Source organism: Melospiza georgiana, chromosome Z (assembly GCF_028018845.1).
Source record: "Melospiza georgiana isolate bMelGeo1 chromosome Z, bMelGeo1.pri, whole genome shotgun sequence".
NCBI lineage: Eukaryota > Metazoa > Chordata > Aves > Passeriformes > Passerellidae > Melospiza > Melospiza georgiana.
The window spans coordinates 34,327,679-34,346,435 of NC_080465.1; the positions used below are offsets into that span (position 1 = coordinate 34,327,679).

Sequence of the window (18,757 nt, forward strand, 5' to 3'; positions counted from 1 at the left end):
GAACAGAGAGATTGTGGAGTCTCCCTCACTGAAGACATTCAAGAACTGTCTGGACACAAACCTGTGCCATGCGCTCTAGGATAATCCTGGTTGAACAGGGAGGTTGGACCAGATGACCCCCACCGTGGTCGCTTCCCACCATACCCATTCTGTGACTGTGACTGCCACAAATAGCTGGATTAAGACCCTTTATAGTCTTCCAAACATCAGCTGAATATTCTTTTTCCTCTGCTCTATGACTATCTTCCTAAAGCTTATGGCTCACCATAGCCCTAGCAAATTTAAACCAAATCAGATGCCAGCAAACAATTGAGAAATTAGTCAGAAAAAAACCCCCATACTTCATGAAAGACATTAAACCAGACACTACTGCTTAAGCATGGCTAATCAATATAGAATTATTAATAGAAAGAAATTCAGATTTGCTCTAAGGAACAGAACCTTGGTATTTCAGTCTATCAAACTACACATTAGCCACAGAACTTGCACCTGTATTCAAAGCTGTGTCTGAAGACTCAGTTGGGAAGAACACAGCTGCAACAAAATGCCATATAGAAAATCTATTCTATTTTGCTGATAAAGGTTCAAACAGGCTCTGCTGATACCTATATGCACTTCCCTTCACAGTGAGAAGCTGCATACTCCACTAGTGAGAACAATCTATTACACATTCTGTGAGTAGAAGAAAAATGTCAGGGGTGAGGCTAACGTTTAAAACCATGATAAAAGTTCCAAAAAGAGAAATGGGAAGGAGTTTTGTTTTCCTGTCTGACAAACAGAAGGTCACTGACATCAGAAACCCATTAGACAGGCAAACTTCTTCGAATCACATTAAAGGTGAGAATCAGTATCCTTACTGAATCACATGTCTGAAAATTTTACACAATGCCTTACAAAAAAGAAGCTGTGTGAAAACCATCTAGAGTAAGCTTGCAGGCAACAGATATCCAGATCATAGGCTTGTCTGGGAGTCAAATGGGAATACTGGTTTAACATGGAAAGATTCTTATCAGGACCAAATCCATCTCAAAGATGGACCACAAAGTGAGTTCTCAACTGATTACAAAGTGCTTGCTCATCCAACAAAGAAAACATTGGTTATTGAAAAAGATTCAGTCACTTGTTACTTTCATGTGCACCTAACAAGATATATGAAGGCAGACATGTTACTTAAGATAGCAGCCACAAACACATGGAATTTCTGAAGTTTCCTTAGACATTCAAGCTGATTGATTTCAGCCTTAACTTAAAGAACATAAGAAATAGTTACACACTTTTCATAAATTTAGAGAAGTTTACTAAACCTTATCAAAAATACAACACAAGACTGAATAGAGAAAATATTATGGTGCTGGAAGCAAAGGATTTTTCCCAACATGTGCTTGCCAACACAATGGAGGTTTCACCTTTTAACCCTTTTGCCTCTCCCAAAATTTCCGCTGACTCCTTCTTTGCTGTCCAGTGGTGGAGTTTACTTCCTCAAATCCTGATTAGAGGTCAGCTGTTTGCCATAGTAACTATAAATCTGTAAAACTTTTCTTAACCTACATACATTATATTTGTCTGTTAATTGCGAGAGTCTATGCCTGCATTACTGATCTATCACAAAGAACAAAGCTGGGATTGGTTTCCATGATAGCACAGACAGAATTTTGACTTTGGAGAAAAAAAAGTGACTAAGAAAAATTCAATGCCAGCATTCAAACTTGTGGGCAAAGAACATGCTTTATGTTAAATCTCTTGAGGTTCAGTCACTTTTTTCAGTGTCACACTGCATATGTGTGACACATCAATGCTAATGTGGAGACATTTTCTTTAAGCTTACAGTTTGCAACACCATTTTCCAAACTGTCCTTTGTGGCTTCCACTTTTTTGTCCCTCACACTTGCTCGAAGTGCTGCAATATTTGTGAGTATTGGTGCACCCCAAACTGAAAGCCTTAATTTAGTATCCTACATGACACCTTGTTCAACACATTTGCTGTTAGACATCCACATTTACAAAAAATACCCTTTTAGGCAAACAGTGGGGGAGTGGGAGGGGGATAGACAAAGATACATTTGCAACACTTACTAAGCTTAGATGCATTAATGGAAATAATTTTTCTCTTTTCTGCTTCTTTTTAAACCCCTGTGCAAGATTTATTTATCAGGATACTTACACTTACAGAAGGTTTAGGTTCAATCACTATGTGAAATGGTCAGCCAAGACATTTTTAAGTGAAGAGGACACACATACACCTCATACTTGGATCACCATTCAACCATTCTATTTATGTGTTTCCATATTCAGACTCAGGTCTTTTTCCTACTTAAAAGCATTTCCCTACAGCTCAAAGCTCAAACCAGGGGGTCTAAATACTTCTATGGGAGATGTACTGACCACTTCCACCTAGTGTTAGAAACACTGATACCGCTTGATCATGGTAAGGTGGAGCCATCTCCTGTCCAGAAAATAAACAACCTTTAGTAACTATAAAGTTACTTAAATACTAACAATTCTTAACCACTGAAGTAAATGTTCTTTCAGCCTGACAATGTGGATAATCCTCACTTATTAAGTACATATTTCCTGTACTTAAAGTCTAGAGAAATATGTGTGACAGAGTAGGCATGCTTGACTTGCATGACACTGGATAAACAATTACACTGGTATGGGAGGTACAAGATAAGCCAGTGCTTGACTTCAGGTTAAACAAAGGGTAAAAACAACTAGGACAACTAAATGATACAGTCTGGCTGCCTTTGGATAAAGTCCAAGTCCATTCTGATCTGCTACAGAGTTGCAGCAGGAGAAGCTATCTGAAATGCACTTCCATGCCCAGCAGATTAAGTAAAGACGTTTACATGAAATAACACTGTTACTCTACACAAGCACATAGACAAAAGACTTATGTGACTTGTTCTAACTCCTCATGAGGGCTACATAAAACACTGTTGAAACAAGTTTGATCTGAAAGTAAGATAAGACTAAGCAGTCTCCAAACTGGACTTCATTAATATAATGACACAGAAGATTATGAAGGAGCTCCTCTCTGAGATGAAGTCCATTAGCATAGAATCATAAACTAGTTTGTGTGCAAAAGAACACTAAAGATCATCTTCCACTGCCATCTCACTCAAAGCCCCATCCAACCTGGCCTTGAACCCTGCCAGGGATGGGGCATTTATAATGTCTACAGGCAACCAGTTCCAGTGCGTCATCACCCTCATAGTAGGGGAATTCTTCGTAATAGCTAATATAAACCTACTCTCAGTTTAAAGCCATTCCCCCTTGTTCTATCACTACATAACCTTGAAAAAAAAACTTTCTCTAGCTTTTGGTGCCTTTTGGTACTGGCAGGCTGCTATATGTCGTGCCCAGAGCCTTCTCTCCTCTCCTCCAGGCTGAACAGTCCCAACTCTGTCAGTAAGTCTTTACAGGACAGGCGCTCCAGTCCCCTAACCATCTTTGTGGCTCTCCCTCCTATGGACTCACTCTAACAGGTCTATGTGCCTCTTACACTGGGACCCTAGTGCTGGATGCAGCCCTGCAGGTGGGGTCTCTCCAGAGCAGAGCAGAGGGGCAGAATCCCTTCCCTGACCCTGCTGGCCATGCTGCTTTGGATGCAGCCCAGAATGCAGATGTCTCTGGGCTGCAAGTACACATTGCTGGGTCCTGACCAGCCTCTCATCCCCACCAGAATTCCCCATGTCTTTCCCCACAGGACTCTCCCTCTATTCTCTGTTCAGTCTGTATATGTACTTGGGATTTCCCTGGAGCAGGTGCAGGACCCTATACTTGGCCTTGCTGAACTTCAAGAGGTTTGCAGAGATCCATCTCTCAAGCCAGTCAAGGACTCCCTGAATGGCACCCCTGCCTTACAGTGTGTAAACTGCCCCACACAGCTCGATGTTGTCAGCAAACTTGCTGTGGGTGCACTTGATCCCACTGTCCATATCACTGACAAAGATGTTAAAAAGCACTGGTTCCAATACCAATCCCTGACTGATGACTGCTTTCCACTTGGATATCAAGCCATCAACCACAACCCTTTGAGAGTTATCCAGCCAATTCCTTATGTACCAAGTGTTGCAGTCATCAAATCCATGTCTCACCATGTTAGAGACAAGGATGTTGTACGAGACAAAGGAGTATGGGACACTGTCAAATGCTTTGCATAAATCATTATGTCAGTGAGATTGTCACACAAGAAATATAACTTTGGAGAGACCAGAGAGTTCCCATTACAAAATCTGTGATGCTTAGAATCCACTAAGTATATGGTACTATATATTTTATCTAGAGAAAGTATATCTCTTTGAATATATACATATATATATATATATATATATATACACACATAAGTGTACTACATACTAAGCATGTAGTAACAAATATATGACAGTCACAGCACCTAGAATTTCTGGATGACAGTTATGCATTGTGGACACTCTAGAAAGCAGAAGATTAAGGAGGGGTAAGCTGGTTTTGGCTGCGATCTAAATTTCATGTTTCACTAACACAGAGAGAGTGAGAAATAAGCCCAGAGCCTTCAAGTATTGCACATACATATACTTCAAACAAACACAGATATTAACCATTCCCCAAGTCCTCTTTGCATCATAGCAGCATTACCAAGCTAATACAAGCATACATGTTTAGCACTGCATGTTAATATACATAGTGAAGGCAAGGGAAGCAAAAAAGGCAATGTGAAAGCTATGGAAATAGTCTTTAAATGAAAATTAGAAATCTCAGAAATATGATAATACACTCAGTCTCAGAAATTAAATAGATCAAGTTATGGAACATTTTTCAAGCCTCATAAGAAAGACTTAAAAATTTGAGAGACCTTGAGCTTCAGTTTGCTAAGAGTTGGCAGCCTCAAACACATTAAAAATAACAGAAAATCATTACATTTATAGGAACAAGGCAAAGAGTTTGAAATGTGTAAACTAATAATTTTGTTTCTTGTGGTAAAGTCCACATTCTCATTGCAAAACCATTTCCCACCCATCTTTTTGGCTGAATACATCAGAAGAAACATTAATTTTATATGACAAATTTTCTTGTCTTTTTCAAGTATTTCCCAAGAATCCTTATAGGCAATTGAGCTAAAGGTTAAAATAAAAGACACTGGTTCTGGAAAATTGATAATCATAAATAGTATTATCTTGATGAGTTCAATAGAAATAGATCATTAATTTAACTGGCTACTGAATTCTCAGGCTAAAGAGGCAGAATGACATCTGAGGTTCTCAATTTTTCTGGCACAGTGTGTTTTCTACTTCAGAAGCACTCCAAATCAATCTATGCAGCACATTGGTACCACTGCAAAGTGGAAAGCTAGTAGGTTACATAGTGTAGCAACAGTTCTCTTTCAACAGAAAAGTCCACAGAAACTTGCCATTATTCTTTCTCTTAATTTCTAATGCTGGAAACCAGGAAATACCTCTTTTTGACCACAATCAGAGTAATCACTGAAGGATAAAACCAAACTAATATTTTAAGAAAAAAAGGAATGAAAAAAAAGCCACCAAAATTGGGGGCAGGCAGGCTTTTTGCACATTCGTTTCTTTATAACAGTCTGTTAGATATAATTCTTCCTACAAGTGTCATTGTACTAAAAAAAAAGAAAATTTAAATTTAACATTTAAATTTACCAAAATACAAGTATTTTCCTATGGATTTCTCCCTCACGTCCAGCAGAGGGTAGCAAAAGAACAGATTTGTGAATTCCAGAAAATGTTCATCTCCACTGCTTTTCAAGAAGAAGCATATAATTAAATATTTTAAGATTAGGGTTTAAGTAGAAGTATACTACTCCTCACACAATCACCTTAAGAAGTTTCTTCTTGTAATCAAGAACTTAAATGCATATTTGCTAACCAAATGATCATTAACATGAGGTAATCAGCATGGAAAGTGAAGATATGTATCCTATATCTACCAACTTCAATCTATAAGCTAAAAATTCTATTAAGAGAGATTTAAAAAATACAAATCTACTTCATGAAAAAAATGTAGATCATTCTGTCTGGGGTGTACTACTTTAAGACTTCTATATCTGAATGGAAATTCAGCTTGGCTACTGATATCATGATTCACTTAGTAGAGGAAGGAAGTTGTACATTTTATTCATCTAGTCTTTAAGAAAGGCTTTGACACCATTTCCCAAAGCATACTCCTGGAGAAACTTGCTGCTTATGGTGTGAATGGGTACACTGTTTGCCAGGTAAAGAGCAGGGTGGATGGCCAGGCCCAGAGACTGGTGGGAATGGAGGTACATCCAGGTGGCACCAGTGAGGCTCCCCAGGGGCTCAGCACTGGGCCCGGTCTTGTTTACTGTTTTTATTGGTGATCTGCCTGAGGGCATTGAATGCACTTGCATTTGCAAATGACACCACGCAGGGTTGGAGTATCCATCTGCTGTAGGGTGGGAAGGCTCTGCAGAGGGAGCTGGAGTGGCTGGAGAGGTGGGCCAAGACCAGCACCATGACATTCCACAGGGCCAAGTGCTGAGTTCTCCTTTTTGGCCACAACAACCCCAAGCAGTGCCACAGGCAGGGGCAGAATGACAGGAAAGTGGCCCAGCAGAAAAGGGCCGGAGGGTGCTGGTGGCAATGGCTGAACATGAGCCAGCAGTGCCTAGGGGGCCAAGAAGGCCAATGGCATCCTGGCCTGTGCCAGCAAGTGTGGCCAGCAGGAGCAGGGCAGGGATTGACCCCCTGTACTCAGTGCTGGTGAGGCCACACCTCCAATCCTGTGTTCAGTCCTGGGCCTCTCAGTTCAGGGAGGACATTGAGGTGCTGGAGCATGTGCAAAGCAGGGCAACAACCCTGGTGAAGGGTCTACAACACAAGTCCTATGAGGAGTGACTGACAGAGCTGGGGTTGTTTAGCCTGTAGAAAAGGAGGCTCAGGGGTGACCTTATCACTCTCTACAACTGCCTGAAAGGAGGCTCTAGCCAGGTGGGAGTCAGTCTCTTTTCACAAGTAACAAGTGACAGAATGAGAGGAAATGGCCTCAACTTGTACCAGTGGAAATTTAGATTGGATATGAGGAAAAAATTCCTTATGGCAAGGGTTGCAAAGCATAGGAGGAGGTTGCTGAGGAAAGTGGTAGAATCACCATCTACAAGGTTACTGTAGGCCCTTTCAGATAATTACATATATATAATTTACTTCTAAGATGGTAGAGTGAGATGCAAGCTGCCAACAGGATATGTATTGAAGTCTAACCTATTTTGGGGTTTTTTTTGATTCAAAGACTTGTGCTAATTTTCTTTAACTTTTAAATGTAAGAGGTTTCATCATATACTTTCCCTTAATCACTGCTTAAATAGCTATCCTTATCAGTAAGTAACAGAAGACTCATTTTTCTGCAGACTGAATATGTCTTCTTACATTATTAGGATATTCAGAAAGTTAAAATAGTAATACAAAATTTAGAAGCGAAAAGAAAAAAAATATTTTTTCTGATTATGATTAGAGGGTAGCATTTCCCTAATAAGACCATCATTAGGGTATAGTTCAATCAAAGTATTTAAAAAGATAAATTATTTGCTGCCTTTCTCCTCCTCCTTTAAGCTCATGACTTTTCTGTTAGTATACAAAAAGCCATGAGGTCATAAGAAGAGTCCTTACTCAAGTACAGGGAAGTAAAACTTGATGCTTTTTTAAAAGGGCTATTGGAACTTCACAGTATGCAACACATTCCAACTGAAGGCAATTCCACTTAGGCCAATAAGTGCAGCTCAAAATACATGACAATAGATTTCCTGTAGAATTCTTCGAGGGCACAAAGGTCTACCTTGTTGGTCAATAAGTCAGTGTTTTTAGTTGATGAGCTTTGATCTTCCCTGTAGGAATTTTCTTTTGTGCTTAATCTTTAATGCAGGACTCTACCTACCTAAAAATCAACACTTAAAACATTTCTTTTACCTTTAAGAGAAAAACAACAGAAGAAAAAACACAGCTGAAAACTGTGTTACCTGTTCCTTTAAGGGTTCAATATTTAAGAAGTGACAGTTCTTTTAAATTCATTGCAGAAAATATTTAAAGATGCCTTTGGTAGAAAACATACATCAGAATAAAGAATTGTCCACTCAATATGATTTTCTGCAATAACAAATATTCTAGAAAGAAAGTCTTGGTCCAGACTGTACAAACATATAACATAACTACTACAAAACCTATCAGTTGATAAAAAAAATATTGAAACTTAGGAGGAAAGTAGCTGGTTAGTGTAAAGAGCCTATTTACAAGATAATATTCTCCAAAGACTGGAGACTTCTCAACCATGGGTGTCACTTAACAGAGAGGAAAACTAAATGTGCAGTAACTAACTCTAGTAACTAACTCTAGGAGGAGGCTACTGTAAGACCATTGTGATCTTCCAATATCCTACTCCCTCACCTAGCACATAATCTGACAATTTTTGCAGGTCCAGTAGATTCTCCACCAGAAATCCATTAAACCAAAATATATAAGAAGATAGACAAATTAAGACTTCAAATTTCCTGAAGTAAAGCTAGCCTTTTTTTCACACTTATATAAGCCCTTTCCTATCAAAAAAGGGCATTCACCTGTTCAGCCATTTCTGCAAAACAGATGTTCAATATTTTGTTTATCAAGTACACAGAATTCCAGTCTAACTGGAAGGTTTCATCCCTCAAAAATGAAATTGCTCAGTGACAGGGCTTGTTGAGACTAACAGCAATAGTAAAAAAACCTTACTTCAAGTTCTTTTAAAAGTCTCTTCTCTCGTTCAGTGCTGCATTTAAGTTCATTGGCCTGGCATCTCAGCACCTCATTACAGCCACTGTGTTCCACCTCCACATCTTTTAATTTCTTGCGCATATTTTGTAGTTCATTATTCAGCTCCTAGAAAAGATATAAGGCATTAAGAGTTACTTTTGCTAAAATAAAGTAGAAGGATCAAAACAGGAAAGAGTGCATCAGAACAGGTTAATAAAATCTAACACATTGGCACATGTCAAGCATTTACCCAACAACAGACATTCTTCATTCACCACCAGATAACATATATTGGCCCACAACTCACTACAAACATGACCTTCTGCAGTAATACTAAAATCAGAGCCAATTCTCCACAGGAAATTTTTCTCTAAAGTACAAGGCTGCTCCTCCAATCTGTTCTCTCTTGCAACTCAATGGCAATGGTGGAGAGGGAAACAGTTAAGTGCATTTGATGAAATGACAGAAATTTTATTTAGAAGTTTGTTGTTATTCTAACTGTTAGAACTTCAAATAAAGTAATGAGACATATGTTGGAAGTCACTCCCATAGAAGAAATATTCTTAATTTCTACTATTCTGAGGACTTTTCTCAGAAACTGAATTATAAAATTAGTTACATGAACTATGAATTTCTTGGAAAGATAAAATAACAAAGCTGCCCCCCCCGCCAATTTCTGCTTTTGGAAGTTGAACCAAGATACAGGTTGGTGTAATTACTAACACCACTGGACTCAGCAGGTCTGTGGAGCCACTATTACAAAATCCTCATTCATACTACACCAGACACGGAATAAAGTAGCCAAATAATGAGCCCCCAGTAGCCTAGTGCATATTTAAGCTGGGGATTCTAGAGGCCTTGAAAAAGAATAGTTTTGGTCTAGTGGACAGGAGTAAGCTTTTCCATAACTAGCATCAGAAACAAGTTACAAATCCAGTGACTTAGCTGGAAGACCTTTTGAAAGCCAATTACTTTCTGTACAAAACACAGAAAGATTATCATAAGTCCTCCTGTTCATTTATTCCTATCATTTATCATGGCAAGAGATATTTTGTGAAAATAAGCCAGTTGGTCTACAAATTCTGCTATTACTCTTACATCACATAGTCTTGTTCCTAAAAATTACTAATAATAAGGCATCTGCAGAGCAGGGAGGAGAAGGAAAAGAAAATGAATTATTAATAAAGAACGATTCTTCAGAAGATTGAAATTTGACAGAACCATGTTTATACATGAAGATCAAAGAAATATGAGTCTTTTCCAAAGTTTAAAACAAATTTTAGAAGTTCTTCATGACTGAAGGTAGAAAATTTTGGCCTCTTAAATATGACACTAAGGGATTCATGACTCCCTTATTTACACCTAGTGCCACTCCATTATCACCGACTAGTAACTGAAAAAATTAATTAATTTTCACTTTTTTTTCATGTGGAGGCACTATGTGGCATGATTTTTTGGCATTCTCTGAAAAGATAAAAAGGAGCATGCTTGTGAAACAAGTGAATTAAAAAACAGGAACCTCATTAAATCAAAACACTTCAAAAACAGAATCAAAATATTTCAAAAACAGTCTACCTGGATATGGAATAAATTTAAGGTAATCTTCTAACTTTTCCTGTAATACCAAGACAATGGAGAGGTTTCTTCCCATCAGCATGCAAAAAAACCAAATACTTTTACTCAAATTCACAACTATCATCTTCTCTATATTGGAAAAATATAGAAACATTTCTCTTCAGATTTATCTTCCACATATTAACAGAACTATGTCGAGACTTCAAAAAACTAACACCAATAGTACATCAAGCTTGTTAAACAAGTCAACATGACTTCAAAATCTTGAAGCCTCTGAACTTTTCAGACACAGTGTAACTGTATCAGCCTGTTCCAGCAGTTACCCACACTTGGAAGGTTCAGAAGGAAACCTACTTCACCATGCGAAAAAAAAAACACCTTTATACATACATGTGTATCTGTGTGTCACTCACACACTCACTATACATATATCCTTATCAAAAACATGGCTGGTTGGTTGGTTTAGACTGTGTATAAACAACACAATTTCACAAACAGTCCAAGGAAAAACTGAGTGCTTCTGTAAAGGAATACTATATTATGACTCACCACAAGATGATGCTATTGCACTTACTACTGAACTCCAACATCTTTTCCATGTACCAAACACAAGGCTAAGCACACTCAATATAGCACAATACAAAACTTCCTCTCTTAGAAAGCAGAGAGGATTACTTTAACTCCATATCATAGAGACACATTTTAGTAGATTAAATTGACTTCATTTCTACGCCTACCTGAGCATTTTCATAGCTAAGTTCAGACTTGTAGTTCACAAAGTGCAGGTTTAGAACCAGGATTTGCCATCCGGGTTTAGAATCTTACTTCCTCATACATATCAAGACCACTTTATGTAGCTTTCATCTCATAACTCAAAATAATTACAAATTATTTAAAACAGGACTGTAAATACACAACACTAAAGATTGGAACACATTTGAAGCTTTAGTTTACAAACCTAGACCCATCTGATATTCATCTGCCAAGTTAAGTCAGTTAAGATTTCAAACAACAACTAAGAAAGTCAAGTCCAGATTTAACATTCATGTATGTATGCTTTATTTCCAGGAATTTTACAACTATATGTAACTATAACTAGGGTAACGGGCAAGGGAACACTACAAAAACAAAGCAGAAAAATGGAACTATTTGCAATTGAACTAAATCCAAAAATTTTGCTATTCAAAGCAACACTGGTAGTTGACATCTAGTAATGAATCACATACTTTAGGAAAGAACAATTTTATAGGCTCAGTGCAATCTTCCAACCAAACCACTGCTTGTACAAATCACCTTCCACTTCCAAATCCACACACATTGACAAGGAATACAATGACCCGAGAAACCCACTGTTCCTTTTCATCTGAGGATAAACATCACTTCTAAGAGTACAATATACTTCTTAAAACATCATTATTTTCATACAGTATTAAATGCACTGAATAAACACTTCTAAACTCTATATACAAGAGACGAAAAGTCCCTTCCAAACGCTCCTCAACTTAAGTCAGTCTACTGTTAGCCAGAACACAGAGCCAAAGCACCACTCTTAGCGTGCTTTACCAGGCAACTGAATAAGAAAACTGTGTCTAAGAGTAAGTTTCCTCATAGCCTAAACCTAACCTTAGTTTTTCAAGCATTGACTTTGAATGAAAACTGATTCATGTTTCTGTTGGTTTGAGAAGGATCTTAGGGTATCACCTGTCAATGAGTTCACATATTCTACTCTGAAACCTTCTCTTTCTCTTCTTTTTTTTTTAACTATACCTTTACAGTTCTCCCAATTAGTCTCTCAAAGTACTGTTCAACATACTGACAAAATTATTGAGAGGATAAGGGAATTTCCTTTTTATCCTTCATTCAGAGAAAATTCAAATCAGTGGGGTCCTTTTCCACCATCAGATCTCTTATCATTAGGATAAACAGCACAATGCAACTCCTTTTGCAGTCCATGCATAGAAACACTATTCATCCACACACTGCCTGGGTGTCATTAGCGCACCACTCCTTCCAGACCTTGCCTTCAAACAGCTGAAGGATCAGTATACAGTACTTCTGAAATATACGTAATTCAGGGAGTGTCTCTGCCCTGTTTTGTTTTGCGAGCTGCTTCTACAGATGCCATATAGAATCTGAGCAACAGCATCCTAACAGGTAGGTCTGCTGTCAGAATTTGGCTATCAAGCTGCCAAGTAAATTTAGCATCATTTAGGAAGACTGGTACTGTCCCAGGCTTGGAGCTGACCAGCTGGAAAGAAAGTAACCAGAAAATTTTCTACTGCTTGAGCAATGCCCATTCCAATTGAGACAAGTCTGTCACATCTTAAAAGGGACTAAAAGGAAGGAAATATATTAAAAAGTTTATCTTGTAGCAGCAATCTGTTCTCTGCATACATCATGCAATTCAAATGTCTATCAGCCTTAACAAAGTCTCTGCATACACCTCTTTTTATGAAGAATAACTACAGCTGAATACATTCTGGTTTTTCATCACGTCATATTTTTACATGGGTAAGATACAACATATGTAACTTGTAATTTAAAAAGACAAAAGTATAATTGAAGTACAGTGGTGTAATTGCTTGTGTCCCTGTGAAGCAGACAAAAGTTAGGTATGTTCACTAAGCACTTCCACACCATAATGCTACATGATTTCTTCTAAACATATTTCAGTTTTGAATCACTTGACTGTCTAAAAAAGGTGTAAAAATAAGTTTGTACTTTTATTACATTTTACACATTTAACAGCCAAAGGATATATAAATATCAGCATAAATCACGAAATACGATGAAATTATTTACTAAATAACAAAATCCCACACTGCAGAACAGATTATAATGCCATGTCTTATTATTAGGTGATTTTTATCTAACCAAATGGCAGAATTTCCAACTTCCAACAAATGCTTACTTTTCTTATGAGGTATGAAGTGAATAACATACAATGCACAGCTTGAAATCCCATCATCACTGTTCAGGTTCCCTCAAAGTATGTGGTCTTCATATTATACAAACTGTTTTCATATTCACAGGCTATTGGATGTCATACTGGGGGAAGTAACAGGGAAATTGAATCAGGGGTGTTAGGCATCCTGATTTTACTGACTCAGTATCAAATATCATGATGGTGCAAATGGACTGTGCACTGGTAACTTCATTTTGGCGTTTACCATCAAAATCAGCCGAAACACATTTCTTTAAAGCAAGAAAGACTGTGACATGCCAAGTGTAACTTAATAAGGCTATGTTCTTCAGAAATACCATGCAGCATTTAGCTACTTGGGGGATGTGTTCCTACATTACAAAGACCTCAATTCACTACACACTTCATATCAAAAAAGTTCCAGCCATTATCTAATGCAACTTTCCAACTATTAATACACCATACCAGTAAAATAGTTTCTACTTCATTTCTTTCTTTAAGAAGGAATACATATTCATTGTTATAAATTCTGCTGATATCATCCTTCGCCTTCGCAAGTCTCTGCTGTTCTTCTTCCCACTTCTGTTGAGCATTGTGAAATGTTTCCTCAGTCTCTGTCACTTTCTGCTGAAGGTTTTCATTGATTACTATTGTTTACAGAAAGAGAGAAAGAAAAAAGGTAGAAGCAGCATGGCAAAACATATCCAGAAAAAAAAACCCAAACACATAATGATCATCAGTTCTTCTGTGTATTTTAATACCCAGTGGAACACTGCAACATTAACTCTCCAGCACTGGAGAGCACCAACTTCTCTAAGAAGAAACCAGCAAATTTTGTGTTCTATCACATCTTTCCCACAAGAACATAGGAATACTTGACAGATTTTAAAAATTAAAACACTTTTTTCTCTTAGAAAAGGACAAAAACCTGAGATAATTCTTTGTAGATCCCTTCCAAATCCGCATATTCTGTGATTCCATGAAATTACATCTTTATAGAATGGAAGACTTATTTTCAGATTTCTATATTTTGCCAGATTATTTCCAAATAATCTCGCAAATAATCTGAAATAATATTTCATTTTTTATATAGGTATTAGTCTGTATAAATTAAATTGGAGCTCAGTTTAAATGACAGTAAAGATAGGCACCTGTTCCATGAAAGACACTGTAGATAAACCTAAGGTAGGTTCGGTTACTGCTCCTCAAGACATCTAAATCTTCAGCCCATAAATGACTTGAGATGGGGAACATTGTATACACACTTCAGTGAAAGCTTAAATGCCATGGAAATCTCATAACCTGTAAGCATGACCTTCATAACCTTTATAGGAGAAAATATTTTACAACAGCTTTTTATTTTACTGAATACAACTAGCTGCATTGGCATTTAAGTCATCACCACTTTGCAACAGGATTTTATTTCAAATCCATCCCAGTTTTCTGACATTTCTTCCCAGTCAGAAAAGAATGAAATGAAGAGAGCACATTAAGATGACAGAGAGAATCAGTGGACACAATGACAGAAAAGGACTGCCAGATGGCAGAAAATCAACCCTGAAAAAGAACATCAGAAAAAAATCTGGAGCAAACACTGAAGGGTACAAGGAACTAATGAAGCATTCTGCCTGAGAAGATATGCTGGGATCATACCAAAGCACACTGTGAAGTGAGAAAGGCTCCAACTGGCAAAGGAAAAGAAGCAGAAAATTGCTAATTGCTAAAAAATTAAGCAGCAGAACTATAATTTGGTTTCTATGGCACTTGTCACAGACATAAAAAAAAAGTTTGAGAAATTTCAGCCAATATAATTTGTTGTCAATTGACAGACTGCAAATTATTGACTATGGTATTGAAAGAAACTAACACACATGTGCATTTAAGAAGACATCCCTTGCCTCTGTAAAGCCTCTCCTATCCCCTTTTTGTTCTCCAGTCCCCTCACCACAGCCTCACAGTCCAGTCCATTCAGAAAAGTGACAGTGAGCCCAGCAGAGTAGGTTCACTGCGCTGTGGTTCCGTCCTCATCAGCCCCTCCTGAAACAGGCCTCTTGGTACCTGCATGGCATGACTCTTATACTGGCAAGGAAACCAGCACACATGAAAAGAAACATGAATTTGCTCTAGGTGAGAAACTAGCAATTCAAATCTTCCATTTGTAATCACAGAGAAATTTCCAAAGGGGAAAAAAAAGCTTTTTTCCAGATTACTATCCTTAAGATTCATGATTTTTCATGTGCTTGCAATCCCTAAGATTTTTGATTATTCATGTGTTCTCCAAAGGAATGAAAGTTCAGCTTTCCAAACATCTTAAAAATACTGGTTACTTTAAGTACTAGCAAGATCCAGACTGTTTTGGTTCTTGGAAGGTTAAAATCTTCGAGGAGTACTCCAAACTCTTCACTGAATATCAACAGCTCATCCAACTCACAGATACATCTCCTGTACTAGATGAAATAGATAGAGTAGTTTAGGTAACTAAAAATGCACCTCATGTCCTTGTAAGAATGAGAAATCTCTCTGTTTGAGGAGTATAAAGGACATCTGAGTTTCTGAAAAGTAGCAAGAAATAAAAAGTCTACATAAAAACCTTCCACATACTATTGTCATAACACACATTACTATAAAAAAAAGAAACAATAACAACGAGAAGAAAATAAACCAGACATGAACAATAAAAATCTTGACACATTTGAAAACATGAAAGGAAATACACGTATGATGAGAACTTCTGGAAAAAAGCTGCTGGAAATAGTGCAAACAAATGAGCAGGAGTTAATTTTTCCTATTCTTTTTTCTTCCTTTTTTTTTCCCTCTGAAATGGAAAAGGAAGAACTACTGGACACAGGGATAACCTGGATGTGAAGATGGCCACCATGATTAAAGTTCTATCAGCACAGCACTGAAGGAAGAAATATCAGAAGGTGATGGGAAAGAGGAAAGAAGGGTTAGAAGGGTTAGCCAGTTAGTTCTATCCACACATGAGACAGTAACAGCTTTGTGAACTCCTATGAGTTTTCAAAAGCAGATGGATAAGAGATGGGAAAATAAGACAAATTCAAGAAAAACAGCAATAAACTAGAAAATGTAATTAAGTCCCTGCTTCTGACTTACCTTAATGACATGAAACAGACTCAGCTTTCATTCCATCTTTATTTCTTTGAAACCTACCTTGCAGTTCCACAAGTTTGTTTTTTGCATCACTTAATTCTTCTTCTGCAGTACACATTTTCAGATGGGCACCTTTTCTGGCAACTGCCAATTCATACTCCAGACCTTGTCGAATGGCCTCTCCTCTCTCAAATTCTGACCGTAATTTGATTATCTGTTTTTCATAGTTGGACACCTAGAAAATAAATTTCACAAAACTGTTAACAATGTTCCATTGAAGATGTGCAATACGTAACAGAAACACACCAACAGAATACTTTTTAAAGATACTTGGAATCACATCCACAACTGCCATCTTATTCCACTTGAATTTGAAATACAATCTTGCAACTGCTTCCTTATGCACATTTTGATACTGGTTTTTGTGAACTGATCCTTTTCCCAGATGAATTTCATGTACCTTAAACATACCCTTCCATTTTTCAAAAACGATACTACCTTAAAAAAATTTAGCATATATTACTGTCATCTTCCTGCACCTCAGAGGAAAAAAATGCCATAAAGAGAAACATATTCCAGATGATTTTCTGGTAACATTCAGAACAGTCATATTGGGATACTAGACTACCAGACATCTAGTAACTTGCAAATACACATACAAGCATAAAATTCAGTCCAATAGTGCTCAGTAGTCAAACAGATGCCTTTAATGCTAACACACAACAAACTAAGAATAGAAAACACTTCCAAAAGGGATCTTATACAGGCTGAGAAACAATCTCGGCTGCCAAAAACTGGATTCAGAAAACCAAGTTCAAGACATTCCAACACAAGAAGATGGAAAGTAAGATACATATTACCTCAGAACATCTACAAAGTAGCAATATTCTTGTAAACGAGAACCTCACACATGGGAAATCACCCACATTACAAAGGATTTCTTTGATGTTGTTGCAGCAAACTAGTACTGAAATGATGTAGCATTAAGAATGTACTCAATTAATCTTTTCTTTAGTCTGAATGTCAATTCCTCGACTAACAAATACAGGAAAAGGTGGGTGCTGAGTTGTAATCAGTTTCAGTATACTGCTGCTAGGCACAGTTCCCACAATTGCTTCCCACAATCTGGCAGTTGACAATCTGGTTTAAACTATGCTGCTGAAGAAGTATTATTACCACTGTAGGTAGCAATTCTGCTCTAAGCAATCTCCCAGAAGAAGTTGATGTGGATGCTCATTCATCTGGTTTTGGCTAAGTATAGCCAATAAAACAAGTTTGTTGTTCCATGTACATTTATTATGTGCGTAAGTACCCAAAATAAGAGAAGCCTGCTTGTCCCACAATGACTTATTCTTGTGCTTCAGTTAAATTGCTATTTTCCCATTGGCTTATCAACTGTGGTGTCATTGCAAAAAATAGATCCATGGAACTATCTGGATTAAAACAAACAAACAAACAAACAATCTCTTACTTTGAGCTCAAGGTGCACAAGAGTCTTCTGCACTTTGCTGTTGAGAAGCGCTCGAGTTACCTACCTCACCTTTAACTATTAACAATGACAGCAGAGGTGCTAACAGTATCTATGAACAGACATGGGAGGTCTGTGCAGTGATACCTTTCTTCATATTTTCCAGTTACAGACAATGCTTTTGATCCACCATCTGAGAATATTACTTCAATGAAATAAGATGACATTCATTCCAAGAGTAAAATAAGGCAAGTGAAAAAGACATCCTTACTTCTTGATTGTGTTGAATAGCCAAGTCCAAATTTTCTTTTTTAGCTTGAAGAAGTTTCCATTTCAGTCCTAAAACAGCATCTAATTCCGATTTATTGCTCTTCTGCAGTAGCTCACATTCCTCAATATGTAAGCTGCAAAATAGTATTGTTTTAAAGAAAACATAAGCATTCCTTGTAAGTTTTAATGTTTCCTTATTTAATTGTCAGATTGTGGGTCCAAAGCTCTATACATTCACTTAAGTAAAGCTATGCCTACTGTTGCTTAATATGCAAATTTTGAGAGATGTAAAAGCAGGAACTTACATTAGATATACACTCTTAATTCCCCTAAGTCGATTTAAGCATTCTTTTCATTATTTTTATTATGGATCCAATAAATTTCCAGGATGATTAAAAACATCATTTCAATAATATATATTAAAATGACAAGCAAGTTTCTGTCTATTTCTTCAGTAAGGCTCATTTTCTAACATGAATCTCAAAAGCATCACTGTCATACAACAAATGCATAAATGTGAAATAAATCTCACTCTTCCACATTTTGTTTTCAAAAATATATACATCTAAACTACAGATAAACAACTGTTCACAAAAAAAAAAAAATAAACTAAAAGGTGTAGTCCTGTAAAATACTGTTATTTCCACGACTTTTTCAGCCAAAGGAAAA

General features: G+C 37.2%; 1 protein-coding gene across 1 annotated transcript in view; it reads right to left on the reverse strand.

Annotated features, from left to right (window-relative positions):
* The window catches only part of CCDC171 (coiled-coil domain containing 171), a 153,982-nt gene that overhangs the window by 126,774 nt on the left and 8,451 nt on the right, over nucleotides 1-18,757 (reverse strand). Inside the window, exons 3-6 of the mRNA XM_058044445.1 lie at nucleotides 18,090-18,222; nucleotides 16,411-16,585; nucleotides 13,705-13,886; nucleotides 8,721-8,867 (exon numbers count right to left, since the gene is read on the reverse strand). Coding sequence (XP_057900428.1) covers nucleotides 8,721-8,867; nucleotides 13,705-13,886; nucleotides 16,411-16,585; nucleotides 18,090-18,222 — 637 coding nt within the window. The remainder of the gene's footprint in view (nucleotides 1-8,720; nucleotides 8,868-13,704; nucleotides 13,887-16,410; nucleotides 16,586-18,089; nucleotides 18,223-18,757) is intronic.